The sequence below is a fragment of the Channa argus genome, chromosome 15 (genome assembly GCF_033026475.1).
Source record: "Channa argus isolate prfri chromosome 15, Channa argus male v1.0, whole genome shotgun sequence".
NCBI lineage: Eukaryota > Metazoa > Chordata > Actinopteri > Anabantiformes > Channidae > Channa > Channa argus.
The window spans coordinates 4289027-4314088 of record NC_090211.1 but is presented as its reverse complement, the minus strand read 5'-3'; the positions used below and the strand labels follow the sequence as shown (position 1 = coordinate 4314088).

At 40.3% G+C, this 25062-nt stretch overlaps 2 protein-coding genes across 4 annotated transcripts; both read left to right on the top strand.

The window, feature by feature from the left end:
- Positions 1–4247: 4247 nt before the first annotated feature.
- amdhd2 (amidohydrolase domain containing 2) lies at positions 4248–10880 on the top strand. 3 transcript variants are annotated; one of them, XM_067478188.1, is made up of 12 exons: positions 4248–4391; positions 5848–5976; positions 6063–6199; positions 6351–6490; positions 6873–6927; positions 7235–7447; positions 7605–7693; positions 7985–8129; positions 8982–9089; positions 9282–9350; positions 9472–9573; positions 9681–10879. In XM_067478188.1, exons 2-12 carry the CDS (start codon positions 5894–5896, stop codon positions 9758–9760), a joined length of 1221 nt encoding a protein of 406 aa, XP_067334289.1. In that variant the 5' UTR covers positions 4248–4391; positions 5848–5893; the 3' UTR covers positions 9761–10879. The 3 variants fall into 3 exon arrangements, with proteins under 3 accessions (XP_067334289.1, XP_067334290.1, XP_067334291.1); XM_067478189.1 differs by lacking the exon at positions 4248–4391 and adding an exon at positions 4413–4531 and having other exon boundaries at positions 9681–10880; XM_067478190.1 differs by lacking the exon at positions 4248–4391 and adding an exon at positions 5368–5391 and having other exon boundaries at positions 9681–10880.
- A 1239-nt stretch (positions 10881–12119) lies between these two features.
- Positions 12120–24949, top strand: LOC137100528 (calpain-15-like). The gene is made up of 13 exons (XM_067478396.1): positions 12120–12274; positions 13990–14177; positions 17680–18769; positions 19502–19710; positions 19935–20118; positions 20488–20711; positions 20781–20906; positions 21170–21322; positions 21535–21696; positions 22000–22220; positions 22382–22527; positions 22701–22879; positions 23692–24949. Exons 2-13 carry the CDS (start codon positions 14017–14019, stop codon positions 23867–23869), a joined length of 3033 nt encoding a protein of 1010 aa, XP_067334497.1. The 5' UTR covers positions 12120–12274; positions 13990–14016; the 3' UTR covers positions 23870–24949.
- Positions 24950–25062: the final 113 nt, after the last annotated feature.

Sequence of the window (25062 nt, the reverse complement as noted above, 5' to 3'; positions counted from 1 at the left end):
AATGTTGACCATAAAAAAACACTGAGGCCACACCAGGCTTATCCTTTAAGTTAGTGTATTTAAAAAAAAATAAATTCCCTTTATAATCCAACTCAAAGGTGTCTTTACCAGGCTAAACAATACAGTTATGGCGCAAACAGAAGCTTTCAATGTTCCATAACTGTCACCGATACTTAAGATTTGATGGGAATTGTGTGTGACCATGATTTGCACTAAGTGGGACATTTTACAGTCTGACGATTCTTTGCTTTCTGACAACCTGATGAGTGAAAACAAGACATTTGAAGAAATCCCCTTGTACAGTGGAAAATTATAATAGGCATTGTCACTATTTACTGTAAGTGTGAAAAAAATAAATGACAAATCAGCAAAGAAAATTATTATTTGTCACAGCCATGTAACTCATAAGCCACTAGCTTTTAGCTAATATCAGCATTTATTGTATATATCATCTCAATCATAGTTGTCTTAGTGCTGTGACTGACCTCTCACCATGACCTTTCTGGCACTCATCCTGTCAGTGCATCAGTCACTCGGCGTGCTCAAAGCATGTTTTGCAAGTCAACAATTCACATAAAGCAGAAGCGCCCTGCCACCCTGGGCCTGAGCATACAAACAGCCAAGTTATTCAGTGTCTTAAAAACCAGCGGATTAAGGAATCAGGGATCCTGAAAGGCCACTACATAGCCCCAGACTCAGGAGTTAAGCGGCCGTGAATGAGATGTGGTGACTCCAAACAAAGCTACTGTGTCACTCACGCAGCACTGGGAGGAATGCTGACGTCATGACTCACAAAAGAGGGGGCGCTGAGGCTATAAAATATAGTACACCATGATCACAAAGTGTTTTTTATCTGTTTGAGCTTTGGTAGATCACTCAAGTACACACTGGAGAAGATGCCAAGTCGTTTAACCAGGAGAAGCAATGGTGCTACGTCTGAGTGGAGATCTACATTTTGATCCATTTTGATGGATAAAAAAAATGTAGCGTCTCTCTCTCTCTCTCCTCATGGGTGGCCTGGTTTGGCCGGAGGACACAAGCCTGCAGACACTCGTAGTGGTCTCCATGGGGATGAGCAGGACTTGGGGAGGTATCCAGCTTACTGGAAACGTAGTTTATTGTTGACTTTCAGGAATGGGGAGGGGGCTGTGGCCTGAAACGTGGGGGTGGGAACAGGCTTGAGTGCAGCACTTCCTGTTGGTGTGAACATTGACTTATGGGGGGGGATCTACTTCACTTTACATCTCAGCTTACAGGTCAGGAGAGAACAAGTGTGGGTCTGGACCTGCTCTTGATGGTAGTGATATGTAAGGAGGGGGGTTCACTCAGATTTTGATACAGTTTTAATGCGAAAATCCATTACAAACAAAGGTCCTGTATTCAAAATCACACCGGAATCAAAGTGCCAGTATTATGAGATGAATGAAAGTATCAAATGCTAAAGTACTCACTTGCAAATCATTATTTTATATCTAGTAATTCAAGTGATAGAGTTCATATTACAATTTGAACTTACATCAGTTCTAAACACTTACACACAACATGGATGTTATGGGAACAAATAGAGTGATGGTCTGTTTATGAGGGAAGGTCAAATGTTGTGCTTTAGCTCCCTCTACTGGATCTATCTATCTATCTATCTATCTATCTATACGTGCGTGTGTGTGTGTGTGTGTGTGTGTGTGTGTGTGTATGTGTGTGCGTGTGTGTTATATGTAAAAGCATTAGACAGGGGTAAATTTTGAGTGTGTACATTTTGTTTTAAAAATTAATATTTGAAAATAAGAACTGAACTGAAGAATGCTACATTCTTGACAGATTTGTCTCATCAAAGTTTTGCAATTTGCCTTACGAAAATTTAAAAGATTACTTTTTAAAGAATTTAAATTTTTTTTAAGACTTTTTAAATTAGCTTTACAGGGAAAAAGTCAAACTGAATATAAAGAATACATTTTAATTTTAAAACAGTAAAAAAATAGATTTAAGCACGATAGAATAAGATGGGAAAGTTTAAAAAAATGCTTCATTCTTTTCATTGTAAAAAATGTGTGAACCTTACTTTGCAAACATTAAACACGGTCCTTTCAGAGATCCAGACAATTCTCATTTTCAGATTGTCCAATCCCATTTCAAATATATGAATCATATTTCCAGTTTTAAAACCATTATTTAATTTTTTTTCATGCTTTTAAATCCCAGCGTGAATATTCCAGATTGTAAACTTTGAATTTCATTTCATAACATTGGACATGCATTATTGCAATGCCGTACATTGAGAGCAGAAGGAATGAGTCAATTTTATTTTAAATAAACCTTAATTATGAATATATAAGGATGATAATGAGTACGATCTATGAGTTTGAGAAGTCTCACAGCATTAATAACACTCTGGAAACTGAGATTGTCCCAAAGTCTGAACATAAGGAGGAGGAGGAAACTCGTGTCCTTATTGTGGAGGGCTTTCTGCTTTAAACCTAAGGACCTTTGATCGACGTGCTGAACCAACGATACTTTATTTCCATCTCCACCTTTGATGAAGACACTATAGTCTAGAGGGTCTCCACTAAAAGTAGGAATTACTTGAGGAGATTGAGCATAAAACCTGTGATGTTTATCAGGAATTTCGGTAAAGTCATTTTGACACATCCCTAAACAACACATGTCGACTCTTTGAAACTGGAAGCTGGCTAACAACCTTTGCTTGAAGATCACAGCAGCGAGCCTCAGCCTTTACACTCCCACTGTACTGCACCAAAACACCCCCCATCAGCTTCATCACTTGCCTCTTCACACTGTAGAGCCGCATCAACGACAACGGGTACTTACTCACCAGCGTACATTGTCTCTGCCTGACTAAGATTGAATTCATGCTGACATTTGGACCAGATGATGCAACGAGGCCTGCACGTTTCCTCAAGATCTGGCTTCATGCGTTAGCAGCTGCAAGAGCGGCGTTCATTTCCAATTCTTTTTTCTCTACTCTAATCTTAGCCTCTCCCTGCTCCCTTTCCGCTCTAAGCTTAGCTTCTCGCTGCTCTAGGGCATGTCTTTGCCTTAATGCTTCTGCCATCGCCAATAGATTAGCTCTTTCTAGTTCAACCACGCCTTAGAAGCTACAGATGTAACGGAACTCGTTCTGGAGTTCCAAGATCTCCTTGAATACGCTACCAGACACACTGTCCTAAGAAGCAACATTCTCACGTCTTACGTGCTTCCTCACGACGCTGACGTGTCTCTGTTAACCAGTGTGCAAACTCTTCCTTTAGTTGTCTGAGTGTGGTAAACTTCGGCTCGCACCAGTCTTTCTGATTAGTTTTCATTGTTTGTTCGAGCCCAAGCTCATGGAATGTTTCTTTGAGTGAGGTATTTATGCTACAAAACTCACCAAACAGTTGGTTGAACTCTGGAAAGAGCTTGGTTTCCACCACCGTGTAGCAGCCCTCATCCATGAGACAGTGGATCTTGCACTTTTGTCTCAACAGCTGCTCCAACTTGGTCTATCTTCTGTCCATCAGATATTGCAAAGCATTCTCCATGGCCTTGAGACTTGGCTTTGCCTGTAGTTTCTCTACGCTGTCTGGATCAACTTCTCCTTCCATTATTCGCTTTGTAGTGCTTAGCCTGTGTGGAGATGGTTTCTTACTAAAGTAGAGGTGATCTTATCCAAATCTGACCTTCCTGACGCTCCAGCACATACTTCACTCCGGAGATCGTTGTTAGACAAACATGGAACATTTATTGTACTTGCTTCTCAACTTAACCGATGACAGATGGATTGTACATACAACTTTCAGTACAGTAATCTCACAAGCATGTTCACAAACAGTTTCATCAAACAAATTCCTCAAAGAATGTCTGAACTCACAGAACTCAGTAAGACACCGCGTGCTTCCACAGCTACACCCTTTTCTTCTACCTTGTTGCGGTCCACACCACCTTGTAGTCAATTCCTCTGCACCAGTTTCTGTGTCACAACTGCTCCCTTCAGTAGCTGAGCCGAACAACATCTCTTTTTAACACATCCTTTACATTGCAAAGGGCCACTGGTCAAGAAACTTAAAAGGTAAACTACAAAGGGAACCATCAAGGCAACTTTCACTAATGACATCATCAGTACACAGACACATAACACACACACATACTACATAAAACAAAAACTAAACTGAGGAAACCCTTGGTTGGCTCATACAATCACTTTTACTTAAGTACCAATACTTGTTCTACGAGTGATGACTGTGTGCAGTACTTTCTCGTGTGGATCCGTCAGGAAACTGCAGGAACAGGCACTTTTTGTTTTCATCAGCTGATCGGAGCTCCTCTCCGTCACATGACTTCATCATCCGCTTCCTCTCTTTCTGTTCTGCAGACTCAAAGCTGAACTCTCTTCTTGGGCAAGTACTAACATTACTCAACTGCATTATTGCTGAAAAACATTAGTTTAGTTAATGGGTTAATTCCAATGGCAAAACAAAAAACGCAAGGCCTGCGGGAAGAAACAAGAACAATACTGCTGACGAACTCCGTTACCAGCGTGTGTACGACACTGAGGAGAGCGTCGATGTGTTTTCTTTTAGTTTTAACTAAAACATGTACTTTGTGCATTGAGTGTTGGCCGAATTGACATGTGGAGTCTATTCGTTGTCATAGTTTTTTCAGCTTCGCCTGTCAACATTGGGAAATTACGTCAGAGCTAAGGACGCCTTAAATGTTGTGTTTACTGGAAGGAGCTTGGTATGAAGTCCTTTACTTGGCTTGTGAGCCAGGAGAGTTTTTCCAAAGACTTTGACTAAACGTCTACGTTAACACAATTTTAAAGACGATGAGTAGATTATTGGTCGTTGTGTTTATTGCAACACCGTGCGAGCACAAAGCAGATCAGAGGTCAAAGTCAGCTGCTGCACCCACTGTGATAAGTTACCAGATATATAATTCACTCCTGGTGCATCTGTGGCCGGACACTTAATATCCACTGACAGTGTTGCATCAAACAGTAAACTATAACAACTATGACTCCTCAGTGTTGGTGATCTCTGGAAGTTAAACAAATAGCAGTGTAAACAACATCCACCAGACTTTCAGCCAAGACAATTATTGCAGTATCAGTTACGTGCAAATTCTACGTTTTACTTACTCATCCATGCAACTTACATACACTTGTTGCCCATTTGTTGAGCTAAAACTAAGTCAGTCTAATCCAACAGTTCCAAGTGTCTGTGTTACAGGTATAGAGGCGGCATTTTGCAGTGCTGTGGCGCTGTGTGGTGTTATGAGGAGAACTGCGACTTTGTATTATTGTTTTTTTTCCAATAAGCTCCATAAGTAACAGAAACACTTCTCTCTATAATGTGCAGGGATGAAAATACGAGTTCTCATGGGCCAATACCATATATGGTGATACTTCTATATAAAAGCATAGACAGCATGGTTAAATGAAGATAAATGAAGTAAATATTCAAACAAATAAATGCCTGGATTAACCCTTCATTGCATCCCAAACTGTTGGCCACTAGTTATTAAGTTATTAAGATGCAAGTAAGTCAAATGAGTTACTTGCATCTTAATAACTTCATAATCTAATTGCCCCCAAACAGAAATATATTGTAAGGATGTACAAATCCAGCAGTTTCTCTTCTTAGTAGTATTGATTCTATTGTCTGATCTGACACTAGAGATGCTGAGGCATTCATTCTTTTAATAATAGTAATATACACAACGCGTTCTTGACTCAATTGTATTATTAATACCATATTTACTTTATTATAACTTAACCAAATATTGTTATCATTGTTTTACTTGTTCGGAATTCAAATCTGGGTCTTTGGTTTGTTGTTTTGCTGTGTATTCCAGTCATCTGAAGCCGAGCGGTGCACTGTTCTCCACTCGTCTTTAAAAAATGCCATCCAACAAGTCAGTGTCTGATGCTCCCATCACTCAATTTGTCAACTGCAGGATACTGAGAGACCACAAACTGCAAAGGTTACAACACACACATACCTCTCCAGCTTGTACACGCTACGTGTTTTTATGTAAAAGGAATTAATAGAATGTGTGTGTGTCTGCAGAGAGGACCTGTGGGTGCGTGAAGGGAGGATTTTAGACCCAGAGAAGCTGTTCTTTGATGAGCACGGTTATGCTGACAAATGTGTTGACTGTGAAGGCAGCATCATTGCCCCAGGCTTTATAGATGTTCAAATCAATGGTACACACACGTCAGCATGCTAATAAGTATTTGTATGTTGCATTCATGCTTGATATCTAATCATTGTTGTTAGCATGTATGAAAATCAACATTTACCAGAAAGTAGATACACACCCAGCTCAGACATGTCCTCACTGGTCTCTCTCTTCAGGAGGATACGGCATCGACTTCTCTCAGGCCACGGAGGACGTCACCAGTGGATTTTCATTCGTGGCCAAAAAGATCCTGGAGCATGGTGTAACGTCTTTCTGTCCAACTCTGGTCACTTCTCCTCCGGATGTGTACCACAAGGTAACATTCACTGCTTCGGTGCTGGAACAGAGTTTGTCTTGAAAACATAACTTGGAACTCAACTTGAGACTTAAAAGCAAAATGTTAACTATATTTTATTTCTAATCAGTACAAAAAAGCCTGTGCTCTTTGTTGTTTATCTTTACTTGAGTTTGGTGTGATGCAAATGTTTCTAATGGAGAAAGTCTCCACACAGTCAAAATAGTGTGTTTTTTTACCTCAAGTTGTACAATTGACTCTGCCACATTACATGTATTGTAACAGTGATACTAAACACAAATACACTTACAGAAGCCCTGGTCTGGTATAACCTAAATATCAAGTTGTTGGCTTCTTTTTCTCAGTTACAAATTTGACCATAATATTAAAATGTATATTGCAGGTTCTGCCTCAGGTCAAAGTTCACAATGGGGGACCACATGGAGCAGGAGTTCTTGGTAAGATGTTACTATTACAGTGAAGGGTTACATCAGCTAACTTTGAGGACCACATATCTAGGGCCTGAAGTCCGTTTAAGTTATGTTAAGTTTAAGTTTCTGGTGATATAAACGTAAATGTCAAACAAATTATCAGTACGTTTGTCAATATTTTAAAATGTATTTAAAAAGGTGTGTGGCTAATTTAGTGTGTTTTAATTTAATAACAATAACAATATATATTGTCACTTTTTATTATTTGCTGCTGACATCACTTTGTCATGGGGACAAATAATGTTTGATCTACTTCCTGTCTTTGTCTTTTCAGGTTTTCATCTGGAGGGTCCGTTCATCAGTGTGGAAAAGAAAGGAGCCCACCCAGAGCAGTACCTGCGCACCTTCCGGTCAGGAGGGATCGAGGACCTGAAAGAGGCCTACGGCAATCTGGACAATGTTGCCATGGTGACACTGGCTCCTGAGCTGGCCAGCAGCCAATCAGTGGTGAGGGAGCTCAGTCAAAGGGGCATCACAGTTTCGCTAGGTGAGCATCATTTGATTGATAAAACTAATCTTTGTGTTTTGCCAGTCGAGCGGTTAAAGCTTGAACATTGCACACTGAGCTATCTGGTAGGTCTGTTTGTGTGTTGACTAATCCTTCTGCTTGTTTTTTTTTTTTTTTTTTGATTTACTGGCTGTAGGTCACTCAGTGGCCAACCTGTCACAAGCTGAGGAGGCTGTTAAGAACGGAGCTTCCTTCATCACTCACCTCTTTAATGCCATGCTGCCTGTGAGTTACTATTTCAGAACCCAAATATAGCAACTGTGTATGAGCTTTGGTTTCCGAGTCCTAAATCTTTTGTGCATCAATATTAACTTCTTAAACATTTCCTAAATTGAACGATATTTGTCAAGTTGTTACAAACAAACAACACAGTTTAACCAAATGCACGACTCATTTGAAGTTGGTGTAAGAAATATTTGCTTCCATTAAATGAACCTTTCGTAATATTAAACATGGTTCATTTTGTTGTCCTTTGAAAAATGGGATAAATATCCTTTTGCCTTTGCTGTGCTCCAGTTCCACCATCGGGACCCAGGTATAGTGGGTCTGCTGACCAGTGATCAGGTTCCTGCAGGCAGGACGGTTTACTATGGCATGATAGCAGATGGGATCCACACTAACCCTGCTGCTCTGCGAATCGCTCACAGAGCCCACCCTTCAGGTCAGCGATTGGCCATCCTCTCTTGTTAGCTCCTGGCTTGTACCCTGGAGGTTCAGCACTAAACATAGAAATGTATTTTACTGTTTACTTCACTCTGGGGCTGTTTCTAGATATGTATATTCAAATCTCTTAATCTTGTAGCATCTTGTAGATGGATTACTTATCCACTAAGGAAACACCATTAGTTGTTACTGCATGGTTTGTTCTGTTGTGTGTACATGTGGTGTTCCCAGCTGAAGTCTCGCACTTTTTACAGACCACTACACCCAGTAAGCTATTACCACTGCCTAACAGCTGGTATTTTGTTTGTTGCAGGCTTTTTTGTGTTTTCTCAGGGTGTTTAGGGAGGCTATAAAAGTAAAACATGCTGCCGGTTATCGTCTCTTTTTCCCCAATCTCTCACTCAGTTTCACTCCTCACAGTAGCTTTCATGATCAAGCAGAATATTAAATACAGTCTATAAATAAAGGTTCTCTTTAGCACTCATACACTTACCTTAAACATATCCAGAGTTCCTCTCCAGTCATTGGAAATCGACCTCAACGAATGCAGGAGGGATTTAAATAAAATATGTTTCCGACTTCATGTTCCCCAGGATAAAATGCACCATAACAAGGTCAACCTTTCCAACATTCCCATCAACCTCAGCTGTAGATATTGATAGTTAGCAAACATTAGTGTGCTACAAACATTTAGTTAAGATGGTGAAAATACTGTAATAAAGTAGCATGTTAGTGGCTATTTATCATGTTTAATTCTACATTTGATGTTAAGTCAGTCTGTAGCTGCCATATACAGCACATGTGTATGCTCAGTACTGTATAATATCACTTGTCTTGTCTTTAAGTTCAGGTTTAGTGTTGGTGACAGATGCGATCACAGCGATGGGTCTTCCTCCTGGTCGTCACACTTTGGGTCAGCAGGTCATCGAGATCCAGGGACTCCACGCCTATGTGGCAGGTCTTACCTTTTTTCAGCATTTACCTCGATTCACAAATGAATCAGCAGTAAAACCAGTTCTGATTGGCTTGTAGTGCTATACATGTAAACTGTATGGTCTAGTAATCAGCATCAGAAATTATATTCCCTACCTCTGTCCTGTTCAGGTGTTAGTGACAAGACGCTTTTGAACTCCATTTCTCTGTGTTTTAGGCACTAAAACCCTCAGCGGCAGCATAGCCACCATGAATATGTGTGTACGGCACTTCAAACAGGTGTCAGGTCAGTTTGTGTGCTTTGGTTTTTGATTCAGATCACAATGGATCCATTTGCAACTTCCACATATTCAGAAAAAGCTAGACTGGTAAGTCGTAGTACACACCTGGTATTTTGTTTTTAACAGGGTGCAGTGTAGAGGAGGCTCTGGAAGCTGCCTCACTCCATGCAGCTCAACTTCTGGGTATTAGCCACAAGAAGGGAAGCCTGGACTACGGCTCAGATGCGGGTCAGGATTTGCTGCATCATTACAGTTACAAGCAGCCTCATTTCTACAGTGTTTTGATAATGACCACTGTTGTAATCCACACACACATACACACACTTCTTTTGCAGACCTGGTTTTACTCGATGATGCCCTTAATGTCACAGCCACCTACATTTCTGGAGAGGAGGTTTGGAGAAAAGGACCATAGTGTAAGAAGAAGCCCACTGATGGCCAGACAGCCAGGACCCTTCGTGCCTTCAGGGGATGTTGGTTTTCCGAAGAACCACGAATGTGTTGAATAATTGAATTCATCAGAACACGCCGGAAACTTTATCTTCAGTTGTTCTACTTCCTTATTCTCCATTAAAAAGACTAAAGCTTAGGTGTTTCAAACCATGACACAAACCTCTATAACAAAGGACTGAACTCGAATTAGCTTCAGTTGCACAGTCTGACGTCCAGTGTAGCCTACAAGACTGAGTGTGCAGTCTGCACTTGACATTAGATTTCCTAAAAAGGCCTCTGTACAGGGGATAAACTCTTTTGATTTAGGCAAAATTACCTTTCCTTTAGGACACAATAATGAAAAGCAAAGCAATGTGTCCATAATAAATCCCTTCATCAAAGAGCAGAATGAGCAGCAATGGGCAAAATAGTGCTGCTAGTGTGTCTGTAGATCTTCAGTTTGTTAGACTGACCTCAGTGATAGAGTTTCTGATTTTTCGTATCAATAAATCCAGTAGCAACAATCAACTCTAGACTCATCGTTCTCTGATCCGAATGTGAGTAGATTTTGTAACCTGCTGCGTTGCCTGTATTCAGATGCTTTACGTTTTATCCACGAGTTAAATAGATGTGATTTATTAAACTGAATCAGTTGTCACTAAATGTTGCAGTAACATGATTCTCTCCTACACAATCACATGAAATGTTACCCAAAAAAAGCTGGAGGAAATACTGGTTTCTGAGCTGAAGATAGAAGTTTACATCAAATAGAAATATAAGTACTTAAGAAAATGTACTTGGGTCTGGTACTATCAGGCTCTATTTAGTAAACGACTCAAAATATTTTCTGTGTTGTTACAACCTTGTTTTCAGAGTTTAAACCCTAAACAGGATAAGGGGTTAAGATAATGGATGAATTCACTCAAAACATGTTTTTTTATTTGTTTGTTTGTTTTTGTACCCCATACATTTGGGATGTGAACTAGGCCAAATTCACAGTAAGTCATCAGTAATTTCTATTTGCTATGAACCAGTGTATGTACTCACAGCTATCAGCGGATTACTTTTTTAAATTAAAATACCAGACAATTTTCAGTGATAAGGAGTGTTTGATTTCTACGATTTCTTTGAGTGCAAATTTATCCATTTATAATCCATTTATACTGATATAAAAATCTATTTAAAATTAAATTTGGGGAGTATTTTTTACTTTGGATTTATACATTAAAACTTGCTAACAGTGCATTCAATCCACCATGACGGAGACCTCATTTTAAAATTCAACAGAATAAGCATTTGCAAACTTTACCTTATATGAATTACTGTTAAAGAAATGTAGGGCTAAATTCATGATTTTGTTGTTTTATTGACCCAAGCTCTAATATTTAGCTCTATACCGAATCACACAGGAAGCAGAGACATTTAGAAACTTAAAAGCATGTTTTGAAAGTTGTTTTTATTTGCTAATCATTTAACAATTAGTGAGATTTGTAAAGGTGTTTGGTGGGAGCCCCGCGCTGGGCTGACGGTTTTCCGTATGTAGCCTTCATTACAGGAGCGTAAAAGGGAAAAAAAGATATCTATCTTGACCAGATAAGAGATCAATATGTCCCGGCTGCTGCCTGGTGCCCTGTCCTGAAAATGTCCCTGGAGGAGAAAAGCCGTGCACGGCGGCAGACTGAAGGAGACAGCATAAAGGTAGAGACAATAAGACCGACATTACGTGGAAGCTACCTGATCTTCAAAATAAAAGACATCTAATCGCTGCAGGTATCAAAACAGTCAGTGCTTTCAGTGGATCTGCCAAATAAATCAGGTGATCAAGCTACAATTGCAGTTTCAATTTCAGCTTATTTCTTCTGAGTTTAGCCAGAGCGTTAAACACCTTTTTATAACATTGTGTCTTGTCTTTGGTAGCAGGACTCCCTGGAATGAGAAACACCAGAGGTCAGTGCCTATATTGCAAAAGAGATGCATGTTGTATAAGATATTTTCCTATAGAAGGAGTTTCAAAAAGTGACTAGAAGAACAGTGACTATCTGGTGATTGTACTTTGTAAATAAATAGTGCTTTGCCGTTACTTACTGCTTTAACACTGCAACTAAATATTATTTTCACTTTCAATTTATCAGCAATTTTTTTCTTATTAGTCTTTCACATTATAATAAATGTAATAAGTGCTGTTCACAGTTGTTTAAGAGCCTTTTAGAGCTCACATATGTTTATAATATATGAAGTCAAATAATGTTTTTATGTTTTTTATAAATAGACTTTTACCTAACAATATTACAACTAGTGGTGGTTAATAGACATTTTCTTTTGAATGTGACAGGAAGTGTTTTTTTTATTCCCAGTGGCTTGACAGAGATAGCGAGACGAGACCAGTGGTGACTCTGCATGTTGATGCTTGAAATAAAGAGGATGCAGGCAGATCTCAGACAGCTGGCAGCAGGAATATTCACCCTTCTCTTGCACAGCCCGTCCTCTCTGCAGTCAGGTAAGTCGAGCTGTTCACTGTGCTGCCGCTCGCTGCCATGTCCTCATGCTGCTCTGCAGTTTCTCATTCAGCCACCAGCTGTACTGCAGGTTCCCCGGGTTCCTAAAGTCTATGTGTGAACTTCAGTATCAGCGGTGAAGCATCTGCATTGAGGCACAGAGGAATTCAGCTGGATGCATGTCTTTGAGTGCAAACCACACAAAGAGTTACTCTGTTTTGATTCTATAATTTGTATTCTTCAATTGATTGTTGTTTTGATTTTCAAGAACAGATACATGACACTGACAAACAAGGAGCCAAATGATATGAAATTGGATTGTGCGTGTATAAGGATAGAACTGGCGGTTTTGGTAGAGAACAGTGATGATGTGTCTTCCTGTGGCTGCATCCCTATCTAGAGCATCTGAGGTGGGAGCTCCTGAGGTTATTACTGAGATTGTTAAGTCCTTGTTCAAGGACAAAACTGTAGAGAGACCAGGGAGGGGGCTGAGGCACTCACATTCCAAAAGGATCAAAATGACATCTGTATGTTTCTCTTTGATTCATGAAAGAGTCACATTAACAGTGTGAGCAATAATGGAGCTTTGATTACTGCAGGACCTTGATGCCAAATCTATCTCTGCAAATATGTCATGCAGGTGTCTGAAGTGAGCAATATAACATAGTAAAGTAAAATAAAAATTTTTTTGCAATATTCATCAGTGTTTACGTAATCACCAAAGTACAGTAGGAGGTGTATAATAATTCCTCCTCTGTAACAACACTCATTTCCTCATAACACGGTCAGCGGGCATAGAAATTATATATTTGACCAGACTATTTTACTTTGTGCAAGACAGTAATGGCTATTGTTGTTGTTTTTTAATGTTTACTGTTTTTTTCAAACATGTGCATAATACATGATGCAAAGTTAAATACTCAGCTGTAAGCAAAAGTCCTGCATTCAAAAAACATACTTAAAGTTCAGAGTCTTTTTTTATACTGTTACAATGCCTCACATGTTCAAGGCAAAGCATGTTTTGTAGCCATGTGTAAAATATTGTTAAGTAAAGTTACTAAGAACAACATACAAATACAGTGCAGTAAAGTGCTCAGTATTTCAGAATTGTACTCAAATCCAGTACTGTACTTTTAATTTCCACTACTGCTCAGGATTATTCATGTGAAAATACAGTAAATACTTTGTTACTTCATACAAACTATAAAAACTGGGGACTTGTAGACACCACAACAGCTTTATTAACATTACTGGTAAACTCTATAAAAAATATTAATACCATAAAACTATCTCCCTAAAACCAAAAGTATTTGGAGAGAAATAGTGGTAATTTGTGACCTGTCATTAACAAACATTTGTTGACTTGTGTAATAGTTGTTAAAGTAAACTTTTTTTCCCAATACAGCAGCACGTGGGACTAACCTCTCTCAGTTCTTAACAGTATTTGTGCCATCATCAGATTTTATCATCATTCTTTAGGATCACCAGCACCAGCTTATTTTATTTTTTTAAAGATTGTGTGATTCTTAATACTGTCATGGTTTCTAACATAAATACAGTGTACAACATGCTACACTGGTTGTTTATTGAAAGTCCAGTGTTGGTACAATATGCATAATTTTATACCAACAGATTGATTTATGTGCTGTCATCACTTGGTGTTGAATTAATAAGATTCCCACTCTCCCTGTGCCTCCTTCTCCTCCTCCATCTTCAGGACCCTTCCACCTGAGCCAACAGCACCATGGGAAGTTCCACCTCTTCCCTTGTTGATGAAGCTGAGGGTGAAGCTGCACCCCGCAGTGCTGCTCTGCCCCCCTCTCCCATCATGGGATGCCTGAGGAGCAGCCAAAGCACCTTCATACCTCGGCAGCTTCCCAGGCCTGGCAGGCACAGGGAACGCAGGTAATGGATGAGCACTTAAGTAAAAAAAACAAAAGAAACACGATGGTCCTAAAGCAAGAAAAGCTGGAGTTTTTATGGAAAAACAAGGTGTAAACACTTGTTGTCTTTGCACAGTTGTATACAGACATGTTGGAGTTAAAGTAAGAGGTCAGAATAAAACATCAGCTCCCACACATCCTGACTCCAACTGATCCTGATGTGTCTTAAACTATAAAACAGTTTAAACAATTACATCACTCACTCAACTTTAGTTTGTTTGTGTCCACCCAGGCAGGGTTCAGCTGCCTGAGCATGAGCATGAGTTTCATGTGTGAATTCACTGCTTTGCCTTCAGGCTCAGCTCTCTCTTCACTTCCCATACTGTACCAGTTCCCATAATCCTACCTCCGCATAAACAGGACCAGCAGACTTTGTTCCCTTCTCTTGAGACAACGAGAGTGCCTCAAATTTTGTCGGTTTCAAACACTTATGCCAGCAGCTACACACCTGACAGAGCACCCTGATGGTCACGGCCCGTTAACGCTCGTGTAACTACAGAATCAGCAAAAACCAGAGATACAGTCCTGAAGTCATCCAACCATGCACTCTCCACTGCTCAGCTGAGATTCTGTCCATGGAATGACTGAGTATACTTTAATTCACTGTTCATACACCTACATTTCCTTTGAGGCACAGTAAGATAAATCCTACTACTCTGTACAAGTACACATAATACCAGATATAAACAAAACCTACTGTAATCTACATTTATCTGTAAAACTATTTTATTCTCATCCAAATCACCCAAAAGACAGTTTCTGTCCTGCTCAGTTGCTTAACACCTTGATTTAGGATTTTTCTTAATAGTATTTGAATAACAAAGTATAATAAAATATCCTTATCACTTGTTTACATGGCAGCTGGTTTTTACATAAATGCCATAGACCAAACTCTGGGATTGATTCCTCAAGTTCTTTTGCCTGTGGTTAGTTATTGAAGCAAATCACCATGCATTGACCCGGGTGATACAGCAGACACAAATATGGTATTAACAGCCCCCTCACGTGACCAAGGTATTGAAAGGATTTCTGGGTTTCACTGTCTGAATGCATCCAACGTTTGATTTGAGTTATAAAATAAGCCAACATAGTTCTTAACAAAGCTGACTTATGTGAGGGAGTCTAGTTAGTTTTGTGTAAAAACAAGTGATTATGATTTTTTTTTTTTTTATGGGAATAGGCCACATATCACACCTTTAATGTGATAGAGTGGATATTCAATTTCCACTACATCATCAGCTGAAGTATGTGGTCATGACTTTTTCAAGGTCAATAGTAGTCGGTCGATAGTAAACCACAGCCGCCTTGACTTATGTTCACTTATTAATTATTACTGCATTTCTCTCTAATGTACTGTCCATATTCTGTCCTGTGCCTTCTCTGCTGGCTCATTGTCCCAACCTTCTTCAGACGTGGTGCCAGACAGGAGTCAAGTTACTCACTGACAGGAAATGTAGCGCTGCAGGGGAAATCCCTGATGATTGGACGGCAAAACGATGGTCTGGATATCCACACATGAGCTTTCTAAAGGGAACTCAGATCTGTACATCATTACGTCTGATTCAGAAATATCTAAATAACCTTTTGGATTTTAGACACAAAAATTTGGACCAACAGCAAATCTGAAAACATAAAAGAGAGTTGACAAAGTTAAAAAGCACAGGAGATTTTAAAGCCTTTAAAGTATTTAAACGCTTAATAATTAATGTTAAATTATTTAGCATGAAGGCCAAGAAGGGCTACGGATGCAGTTTCTTTATGCCGTAACAAAGGACCCTATCAGTAGATGACAAAATCTGTTCTCAAGCTAAAAACACAACCCTAAATATCAGTTTGCTATTTATTTTTAAGGACATGATGAACATATTCTAATAATTTATAATGGAGTAAAAGTGCAACTACAAATATTTTCATTATGGACTAAAATTGTCGCTTGATAATATTATTATTTAATATTTCTCCTTAAATAAGTTATCAGCAGGATTATATATTTGATAATGTTTAAACTTAAAAAACAGTCCGCAAGTAGGTGAAATGAATAAAACTGAAAGAAATGCAGAGCAGAAGGTCCCTGGTTCGAATCCCTGGCTGGCTGTCTGGAGTTTGCATGTTCTCCCCATGCTTGCATGGGTCTTCTCCTGGTACTCTGGTTTCCTCTCACACTGCAAATGCATGCATGTTAGCTTAACTGGTGACTCTATGTGTGGCCCTGTGACAGACTGGTGACCTTTTACAGGATAAGTGTTTCAGGCGATAGATGGATGAAAGAAATGTATCACCCAACAGGACCAGTCAGTGTTTAAAAACTAGACTGTTATGCTGTTGTTTTGTAGAGAGTGGTGAAGGTAATCAAGGTAGAATCTGTAAAAACACACTTGAGTTCAGCGAAAAAAGTATTTTTACTCCATGTACTTCCACCAGTAGTATAGTATCCTCCATCGCAGACACAGTTTGCACTGCACTAGCTCATCCAGATAGAGGCAGTACTGAAGGTTTCAGGCATCATGCCAAACTACTTAGAGCACGGCAAAGAGAATGTGGGCCAGTCTCCGTATAGATGTCCCAGTGGCTCCTGCAGTTTGAATTTCTCCCTGGGTGCCACAGCTCAGATAATCTGAGTCTGTTTTACTGCTGAGGTCTCTGAGTGGAACATAAATCACAGACTTACCACAGTGTTTTGTTCTGTTTTTTATCTCATTTACCAGTGTATTACTAATGCACATATAGTGTTATTTTGGGGTAACTGCTGGGGTGGTTAATGAGGAAGATGAGAAATCATCATAATATAATTTTTCTCCCAGGCACCACAGGGTATAGGAAAAGCACCCATCAGTGTTCCCCCTTCCTCTCTGGCTTCCATTTGTTTTCCAACAATTTTAAAAACCAGAGCTGAAAATGTTTCTAATATGTTTGCAAAAATAACTCCAGACTGACACCAGTCATCTCTGAATGCTACACTGAATCTTTACCAACCTCTAAAAGCTGTTTTAGAGAATGTTAGATGTCAGTAATTATTTACTGCTTGTGATCAATTCAGGCATTACCTTATATTCACCACTTATTTAGGTGGGATTGCAGTTGCTAATTAAGCATTGGCCTTAATTCATTCCTGAGGCTGAATATATACATTATAACACACAAAAACCGAACAGATAAAGAAGCAGATACACCAAAAAAAAAAATGAAATGACATTGAAATTACTAAAAACACTACATATAGAAAATACACTTCATAACATTTCAGACTGTGACTTGTCAATGTCAATTCTGCCAAAAAAACTCCAGCAGCCACAATTTGTAAACTAAATATAACATCGATTATGTACCAGGTTTTAGTATAAATAATATATACAATATACAAACACGTGCAGGTAATTTACACACACCATGTCATGACGGATACATGTGCTTATCATAAATAACAAATAAATTCTGTGAGCACGAGTCATTGTTTCTCTCTCCAGTTTCTCCTCTGGTTCAATGCCCATGCAGAGGAGCCAGTGGGCTTGTGGCTGCTGTACTTTCCTGAACGCAGCTGGTGCCCCCCGCTGCTCCATCTGTGAGGCCCCTCGGCAAAAATCAGACACCCGGTGGTTGTGCAACGTCAGCAGCAGGGAGGACTGGTCCTGTCCCCGCTGCACGCTGGCGAACTCCCCTAGCAGTCTGGCCTGCTCTCTGTGTGGCTACTCCGGATCACTGGACCAACCCCAGGACTCATCTGCAGACCAGTCCCCACCTCAGCACTCCAATAGCTGCTCTGGTCCCCTGAGGCCATCACTGAATGAACCGTGCAGACAGCAACACCCAAAACAGCCAGAAAGTGCAGATAAACACAGCCTGGCTTGGGATTGTTTGAGGTGCACTCTGCAAAACACCCCTACCTCCATGTCCTGCTCTGCTTGTGGTGGACCACGCAAACTGTCTCTCCCCCAAATTCCTGCTGAGGCCTTGCTCATGCCTGAGGTCTGTGACCAAACAGCAGGACAACAACCAGAACCTGCAGCGGGTGCGCTTTCACTTTCCATATCAACCAAAGGAGAGAGTTTACCAACGGAAGCTTTATATCACAACACAAACTCCTCCGTGAACATCTTGTCATCCTCAGGTCACAGTAATGCAATTCCCTGCAGTCGCAGAGAAGTGCCACCTCCAGACATTTGCCTCAATCCGACACATAGCTTAAGTCCCTCTCCTTCAATACTCGTTGTTTCACATCTGTCTGCCCAACCAGAGCTCCTGCCGGGCAGACGGCTCAGCACCCTGAAAGAGGAAATGTCACCCCTGTCACCTGCATCAGATGCTTCTCTACTATTTCCTCCATGTGTGGTCCATGTTAACCGTTTAGAGGAGTGGTCATGTCCAGCATGCACTCTCTTTAACAAGGGCAAAGTCAAACACTGCATGGCCTGCCACACCCCTCAGCAACATGCCGCACAGCCTAAACCAGCGCAATCCCCAAGACGGAAGGAGAGCATGCTGGTTGAGGTGCTGCGACAGAGTGATGAAGGAGAGGCCAAACAGCTGTGGGAGAACATAGTCAGCTTCTGCAGAGAGGTTTGTATACAACTCAGACACAGTTAGATGTTGCATAGAGGCCACCTCTTCAAGATGAACCTCCAAATATATAAGTATGATTGCAAGTGTGTTAGCAGTGGTTCCAGCAAGAACCAGTTTTTTTTTATAGTTTACATGAGAGATGAAGGTGGATGCAAGTTGTTGTTAATGCTGTAATACCAGCATTTGATATCAGACAGGAGAAACAGTGGGACTTTTCTCATTTCCTCATTCTAACAACTAAAATTTTATATTTCCTGTTAAGGGTGGAGGCTATAACCTGACTGTATAATCTTATTTAGTTTCCCTGTTGGAGAATTGATATTTTAGTATAATGCTGTATTTCCTTTTCCCCCACAAACAGCACAGTTTTTTACTGTGCTATGTACAATACCAGTGTTTTTTAGAACAATACTAACTTTATATAAAGGCCAACTGCTCATTTTTGATCCACAAAGTATGCAGAACAGATGGGAGTACTTGTTTCAGCTGAGAGTAGTTTTGGCAGTCTTCCTGCTTGGATGCCATAACCTCCATCAGCAAGAGGGGGCAGTCTGTGTGGTGTCTGAGAGGGGACATTTGTGCCAGCAGCTTAATTACTGTGCGCAGCTGGTAATAATTACGTAATGATAGTTAATAGGTAGATAAATGTATCAACATTTTTCTTCCTCTGAATTTTGACAAATGGACAGTTTAGTGATTTATTTTCTATTTTTCAACCTATAACATCAGAACGCTGTGACATTTGTGGATGACAGTTTCCATCCTGGTCCAAAGTCTGTTGGCTTCCCGGTGGACGACAGTGTCCAGCATCGGGTCAAAAAGTGGCTTCGTCCCCAAGAAATCAACTGCTGCAATATCAGGGACCGTGGGATAAAGTGGTCTGTTTTCCGCACGCCTCGCCCATCTGACATCCTACAGGGACTTCTGGGTAACTGCTGGTGAGTTGACTCAAGAATCTTTTCGACTAAACACTATACTCAGCTCTTATAAAAATTACACTAAAGCTTGTGCTACTTGTGTACATGCATACTGGTAGAATCTTGTGTTTTTGTGTTCGGCAACACTGAAGTTCTTGTTAAAATGATATGAAATAATAGCACAGCCCAGTTAGGGGCTGGCAGATAAATCCAGTGAAGTCTTCATGTCTGCTTGTGGAGAACAGGTTCCTGAGTGCCTTGGCTGTTCTGGCTGAGCGTCCTGAGTTGGTGGAAAAAGTGATGGTGACCCGCTTGCTGTGTGCAGAAGGAGCCTATCAGGTGCGTCTCTGCAAAGATGGCTCGTGGACCACGGTGTTAGTGGACGACATGTTGCCATGTGACGAGAACGGCCACCTCCTCTTCTCTCAGGTAAAGCCTTCACATATTGTAGTTGAAACCAGGGATTTCCAGTTTCTTCTAAACCACATTCCTAGCAGCTGTTGTTTAGTGGTTCAACACCTGTAAAGTAAATGTTTAAATCATTTTTTACAGTAGATCATCATCACAAAAAGATTGTTCCCATTTTCCGTTACCAGGAAAAACCAGTATGAACTGCTTCTTCTCACCATGACTGTTTTGTAGAGTCTATTTTTAGTTCTGTTGCCCTTTTCTCTTTTAATATTGAAGGTTAATATTCCTCTGCCTGTCATCACATATATTTTTTAATCTGTGGCAGTGAAGTTAATTACTCAATTATACATTTTCTTAATCCTCTTTCTTCCCATTTTCCTTCTCTAGGCCCAACGGAGGCAGCTCTGGGTGGCTCTAATAGAAAAGGCCTTGGCAAAGCTCCACGGTTCCTACTTTGCTCTGCAGGCAGGTCGCGCTATCGAGGGCCTGTCCACACTGACCGGGGCCCCCTGTGAATCGCTGGCCTTGCAGGTCAGTGCCACCAACCCGAAGGAAGACCCCATCGACACAGACCTCATCTGGGCCAAAATGCTGAGCTCTAAAGAAGCAGGGTGAGCATCATGAAGAGTTTAAATGTCTGTTTCTATCATATTTAACCCTAAAGAATTATGTTCTGCTAGATTTCTGATGGGAGCATCTTGTGGAGGAGGGAACATGAAGGTGGATGACACGGAGTACGAGTCTCTGGGTTTACGTCCACGACATGCATACTCTGTCCTAGACGTGCGGGATGTTGACGGCCACAGGTGAGGACACAACACTGTTTTGTCTGAATTTGTGCTTGAGAAGAAGATTTTCTTTAACCAGGCATGTTCGGGAAATGGACACAATTAAGGATAGAAGCTAAAACCGTGAAGCAATGGTACCTTACAGTGTGGAACTAACTTTGCTGTAACCAAAACACATAATTTCTTATTTTTAAGTGGAAATATTTGTAATTTTCTTTCTAGACTTGAGTTTGTGCACATTTTTACATCACAGTACATGTAACGTCCACTGCCTGCTTTAGGTTACTGCAGCTGAGGAACCCATGGGGTCGGTTCTCATGGACCGGACCCTGGGCTGACAACTGGCCAAACTGGCCCCCCCACCTGAAGAGGGAACTCTGTGCTCACCGAGGCGAGGACGGCCTGTTCTGGATTGACTTCTGGGATTTCATCAGGTAGCTCAGAAGCAACAAACAATCATTTATCACTGGAAGCTGCTGCTCTTTAGTTTCCCATATGCTGTGTGATTTTCTATTAGGCAGATATTTTTATTACCTATTACCTACCTATAAATTATAAATCCTGTCCGAAACATATTCAACAATAGAAACAATGAAGCATGTATTTTCTTGGTGTGTTCATGTGAGCCTGTATTTGACCCTGGCAGGTACTTTGACTCAGTGGATATCTGCAAGATTCATTTTGAATGGCAGGAGGTTCGGGTTCCGGGTGTTTTCCCTCGAGGAGCCGATGTGCCAGTGACGGTGGTGGCGATCACAGTGCTGGAAAGAACAGCTGTGGAGCTAGCGTTATTCCAGCAGGGAAGCAGGTAGAGTTTAAAGCCATAGTGATTCAACTGAAATGTTTTATTTTATTAAAGCCGTAAAGTAAAAACAATGTAATAGATAGATATTACATCTGTAGATGAAAACTATAAATCATTACCAAACTAGAAATACAAAAGTGAGATAACAACAAATTGAATATTAAGCTGCACATCTAATACATAGCTCCACTGCCACCCAAATACATTAGGCAACAAAGAAATAAGTTCCAATCATTGCACACTAATATGTGAACAGCTGTTAGTCTGCACACACTTTTCACTTCTCCATCTTATGTGTTTTCACAGGCGATGGGACACTGCAGAGAGCCACCTGTTGGATTTGTGTGTGCTGGTCTTTCGGGTCGCCTATGACAGCTCCGGTACTCTGATCCTGGGCCGTCTGCTGGCTCACAGCCGGCGCTCGGTGAGGAGGTTTGTGGGCTGCGATGTCATGCTGGAGCCGGGTGAATACGCTGTGCTCTGCTGCGCTTTTAACCACTGGCACAGCACCATTAAAGAGGGGACAAGTAAGTAATACATAGCCCACATTAGATTGTTTTATTAATAAGGCCGACTTCATCACCTTTTATTTCTTCAATTTAGAATAGATTTGATGACTATGGATTTGCTTTACATTATTTAATGTTAATCATTATACTTTTAATAAGCCGCAGTTGCATGTTTTCAGCGAGCTGTGGGAGATCTGAGGCGCCAGGTTACATGCTGGCTGTCTACAGCTCCAGGCTGGTAATGGTGGAGCAAGTAACAGCCTCCAACACAACCATCGCTGATGCCATCATCCAACTGACAGAAACTAAAGGGGAGAGACACGAGGTAATGCAACGTCTGAAATTCAGTCAATGCTCCTGTGGTAGCATTTATTATAAATTAAGCCACATATGAATATGACTCCAATTAAAGCAGGGGAACTATCTGTAAATGGTAGTAGCAGCTGAAACAGAACAAAAAGAGCTAAAAGGTGAGCACTAACCTACTGTGTGTATCAGGGTCGGGAGGGGATGACCTGCTACTACCTGACCCACGGCTGGGCGGGACTCATTGTCATGGTGGAGAACAGACACCCCAGACACCACCTTCATGTGTCCTGTGACTGCAGCGACAGCTTTAATGTGGTGTCCACGCGCAGCATCCTCAAAACCGTCGACAGCATCCCTCCACTTCACAGGTTCACTGCAAAAACATTGCTGCTATAATTCTGCTGCTAATTTTGCTGCTATAAATCTCAATATGATTATTAGCCCAGCTTTCAAATTCCAGGACCCGCACTTTAGCCGTATGAAATTCTTGATTTTACTCTATGTCAGTATTTTATTAATGAAACGTACTCAGGAATAGCTGAATAGCTCTATAGCAGTTTGGAGAAATATGACAATCATACACTTGTTCATGAAAAAGTGTGATTCTTAAATTTTGGAAACAAGCCATTTAAAAGCAATTTTTGCCGAGTCAGGCCACTCATACGAGCAAACCTCACACAAAAATAGACGAAGATATGAATGTGAGCATGTGAGATGCATAGTGTTAGTGTCCAACTGAAGATGTCGTCTAAATCTTCAAAAGTACCCTTGAAAAATATTTAGTTACATTTTTCAAAAAGATTCAGTAATTATGTAAAACATATGGTCATATGCTTTGTTGGGGACTATTTTCAGTGGCAGATCAGTCCACGTTTGGTGCTATGTGGAGTATTTAGGCCAGCAGGACGGTGACTGTAGGACACAGTGCAACACTGTGTTTTTAATAGCTTTGCTGTCATGACAAAGCTCTGTGGTAGAGAGGAATAAGATTTATCAGGGTGTGAATACACACAGTATTTAATTGTAGGTTTTTTTAGTCTGCACAAGAATAAAAACATGGAAAGTCACCTGTTTTGAAAGTGAAAAACAAGTACAGACACCTGCAAGAATCTGATGAGGTTTTTTTTGTCTGTTAATTATAGATGGATGTAAATGATGCTTTGTTTATTCTTCATTTCAGACAGGTGCTTGTGGTTTTGTCTCAGCTGGAGGGAAATGCTGGATTCTCCATCACACACAGGCTGGCTCACCGTAAGGCTGTCCAGGCTTCTCTGGGGAACTGGAGTCCTTCAAAGGCAACACACAGTCCTGCTCTGAGCCCAGAGACTGCAGGCCTGCACCAACCTCGACCCCTCTGACTGCTGACTGGGAGCTCCACAACCAGTCAGGGAAACTGGGAGGAATCAGATGACAGATGTGTTTCATACACTATAGCTGAGATCAGCAAGAAGGCAGCTTCTTTAAAGGCATAGTTCAACACTTTGGGACTTATACTGAGTTATCTAGAAAAGAGCTCTTTCAAAACCAGTTGGACTGCAAAGAGAACACTATGTTTAAGTGAGCAGGCAGGCAACTGGTTGCTTTGTTTCACAGCCAGGACTCCTCTCAGACAGAAGTGATCTCACTTGTTAAATAAACCTCAATGGGAAGAACAAGACAGAAAACTGAAACAAATATATTATGTAGATTATCCAGGGGATGCAAACCTTTTAAACCTAAATGGGAGATTATTTACTTCTGTCTTCAGAGAAGATCTGTGTTCAAAGAATGTCCATTCCAATCAAGAAGTAGCACATCTCACAAAGACATTAGATGAACACATGATGCACTTTATATTTTACATTTCAGATCATGAGATGGTCTTCAGGTCATTGATTGCACTAGTGATAGATAAACAGATATGATCAATTTAGTATTGTCTGAACCGGCTGCCAAGAATATTCACAGGTAAAACACAAACATTGTGTTTATTCTCCTCAGTGTTATTTCTTCATACTGCAGTCTTTATACTTGTAGGGTGTTTAAATACAGTGGTTTAGTTTATAGGAGTCTACGGTTATTATGTGATTGCATTAGCACTTTATGAACTGTAAACTATGCTGCATTCTTGTGGTGTTTTATTTGGGATGTTTGAAATATGTTAATGAATTCAAAACCACTATATTATTGTTAGAGAAAACATAAAAACTATGCAAATGTTTGAAAGTTGCTATGATGCATTAAAATATGTATCTGTATCTGTAGTTTATCTGCTATATTTTTGGAATTAATTTTAAGGTCTTTTGTTATTCATTTTTTATGTATTTATTTTTACAATATTCTATGCTTTCTATATGTTTAGATACATACACAATTTGGATTCAGTGTTCATTTTACTGTTTTTTTGTTATTAAACTTATTTTAAATTATTTTATCATTGATGTTGATGTTAAGCATTCTTGACCTGTCATAATAAATCTTTTTCCATGATAAAACATTTTCCATAATAAACTTTTTCTCAATAAAACATTTTTAGCAATACATTTTTTACAGTAATACTCATTTTTTTCCA

Bases quoted from the DNA above. Each gene is read 5' to 3' on its own strand.
- amdhd2 (XM_067478189.1), top strand. From the start codon at position 5,894: ATGCCATCCAACAAGTCAGTGTCTGATGCTCCCATCACTCAATTTGTC. The intron at 6,200-6,350 runs GTACACACACGT...CTCTCTCTTCAG, and splicing joins TATAGATGTTCAAATCAATG to GAGGATACGGCATCGACTTC. The intron at 8,130-8,981 runs GTCAGCGATTGG...CTTTAAGTTCAG, and splicing joins TCACAGAGCCCACCCTTCAG to GTTTAGTGTTGGTGACAGAT.
- LOC137100528 (XM_067478396.1), top strand. From the start codon at position 14,017: ATGGGAAGTTCCACCTCTTCCCTTGTTGATGAAGCTGAGGGTGAAGCT. The intron at 20,907-21,169 runs GTGAGGACACAA...TGCCTGCTTTAG, and splicing joins CGGGATGTTGACGGCCACAG to GTTACTGCAGCTGAGGAACC. The intron at 21,323-21,534 runs GTAGCTCAGAAG...TGACCCTGGCAG, and splicing joins GACTTCTGGGATTTCATCAG to GTACTTTGACTCAGTGGATA.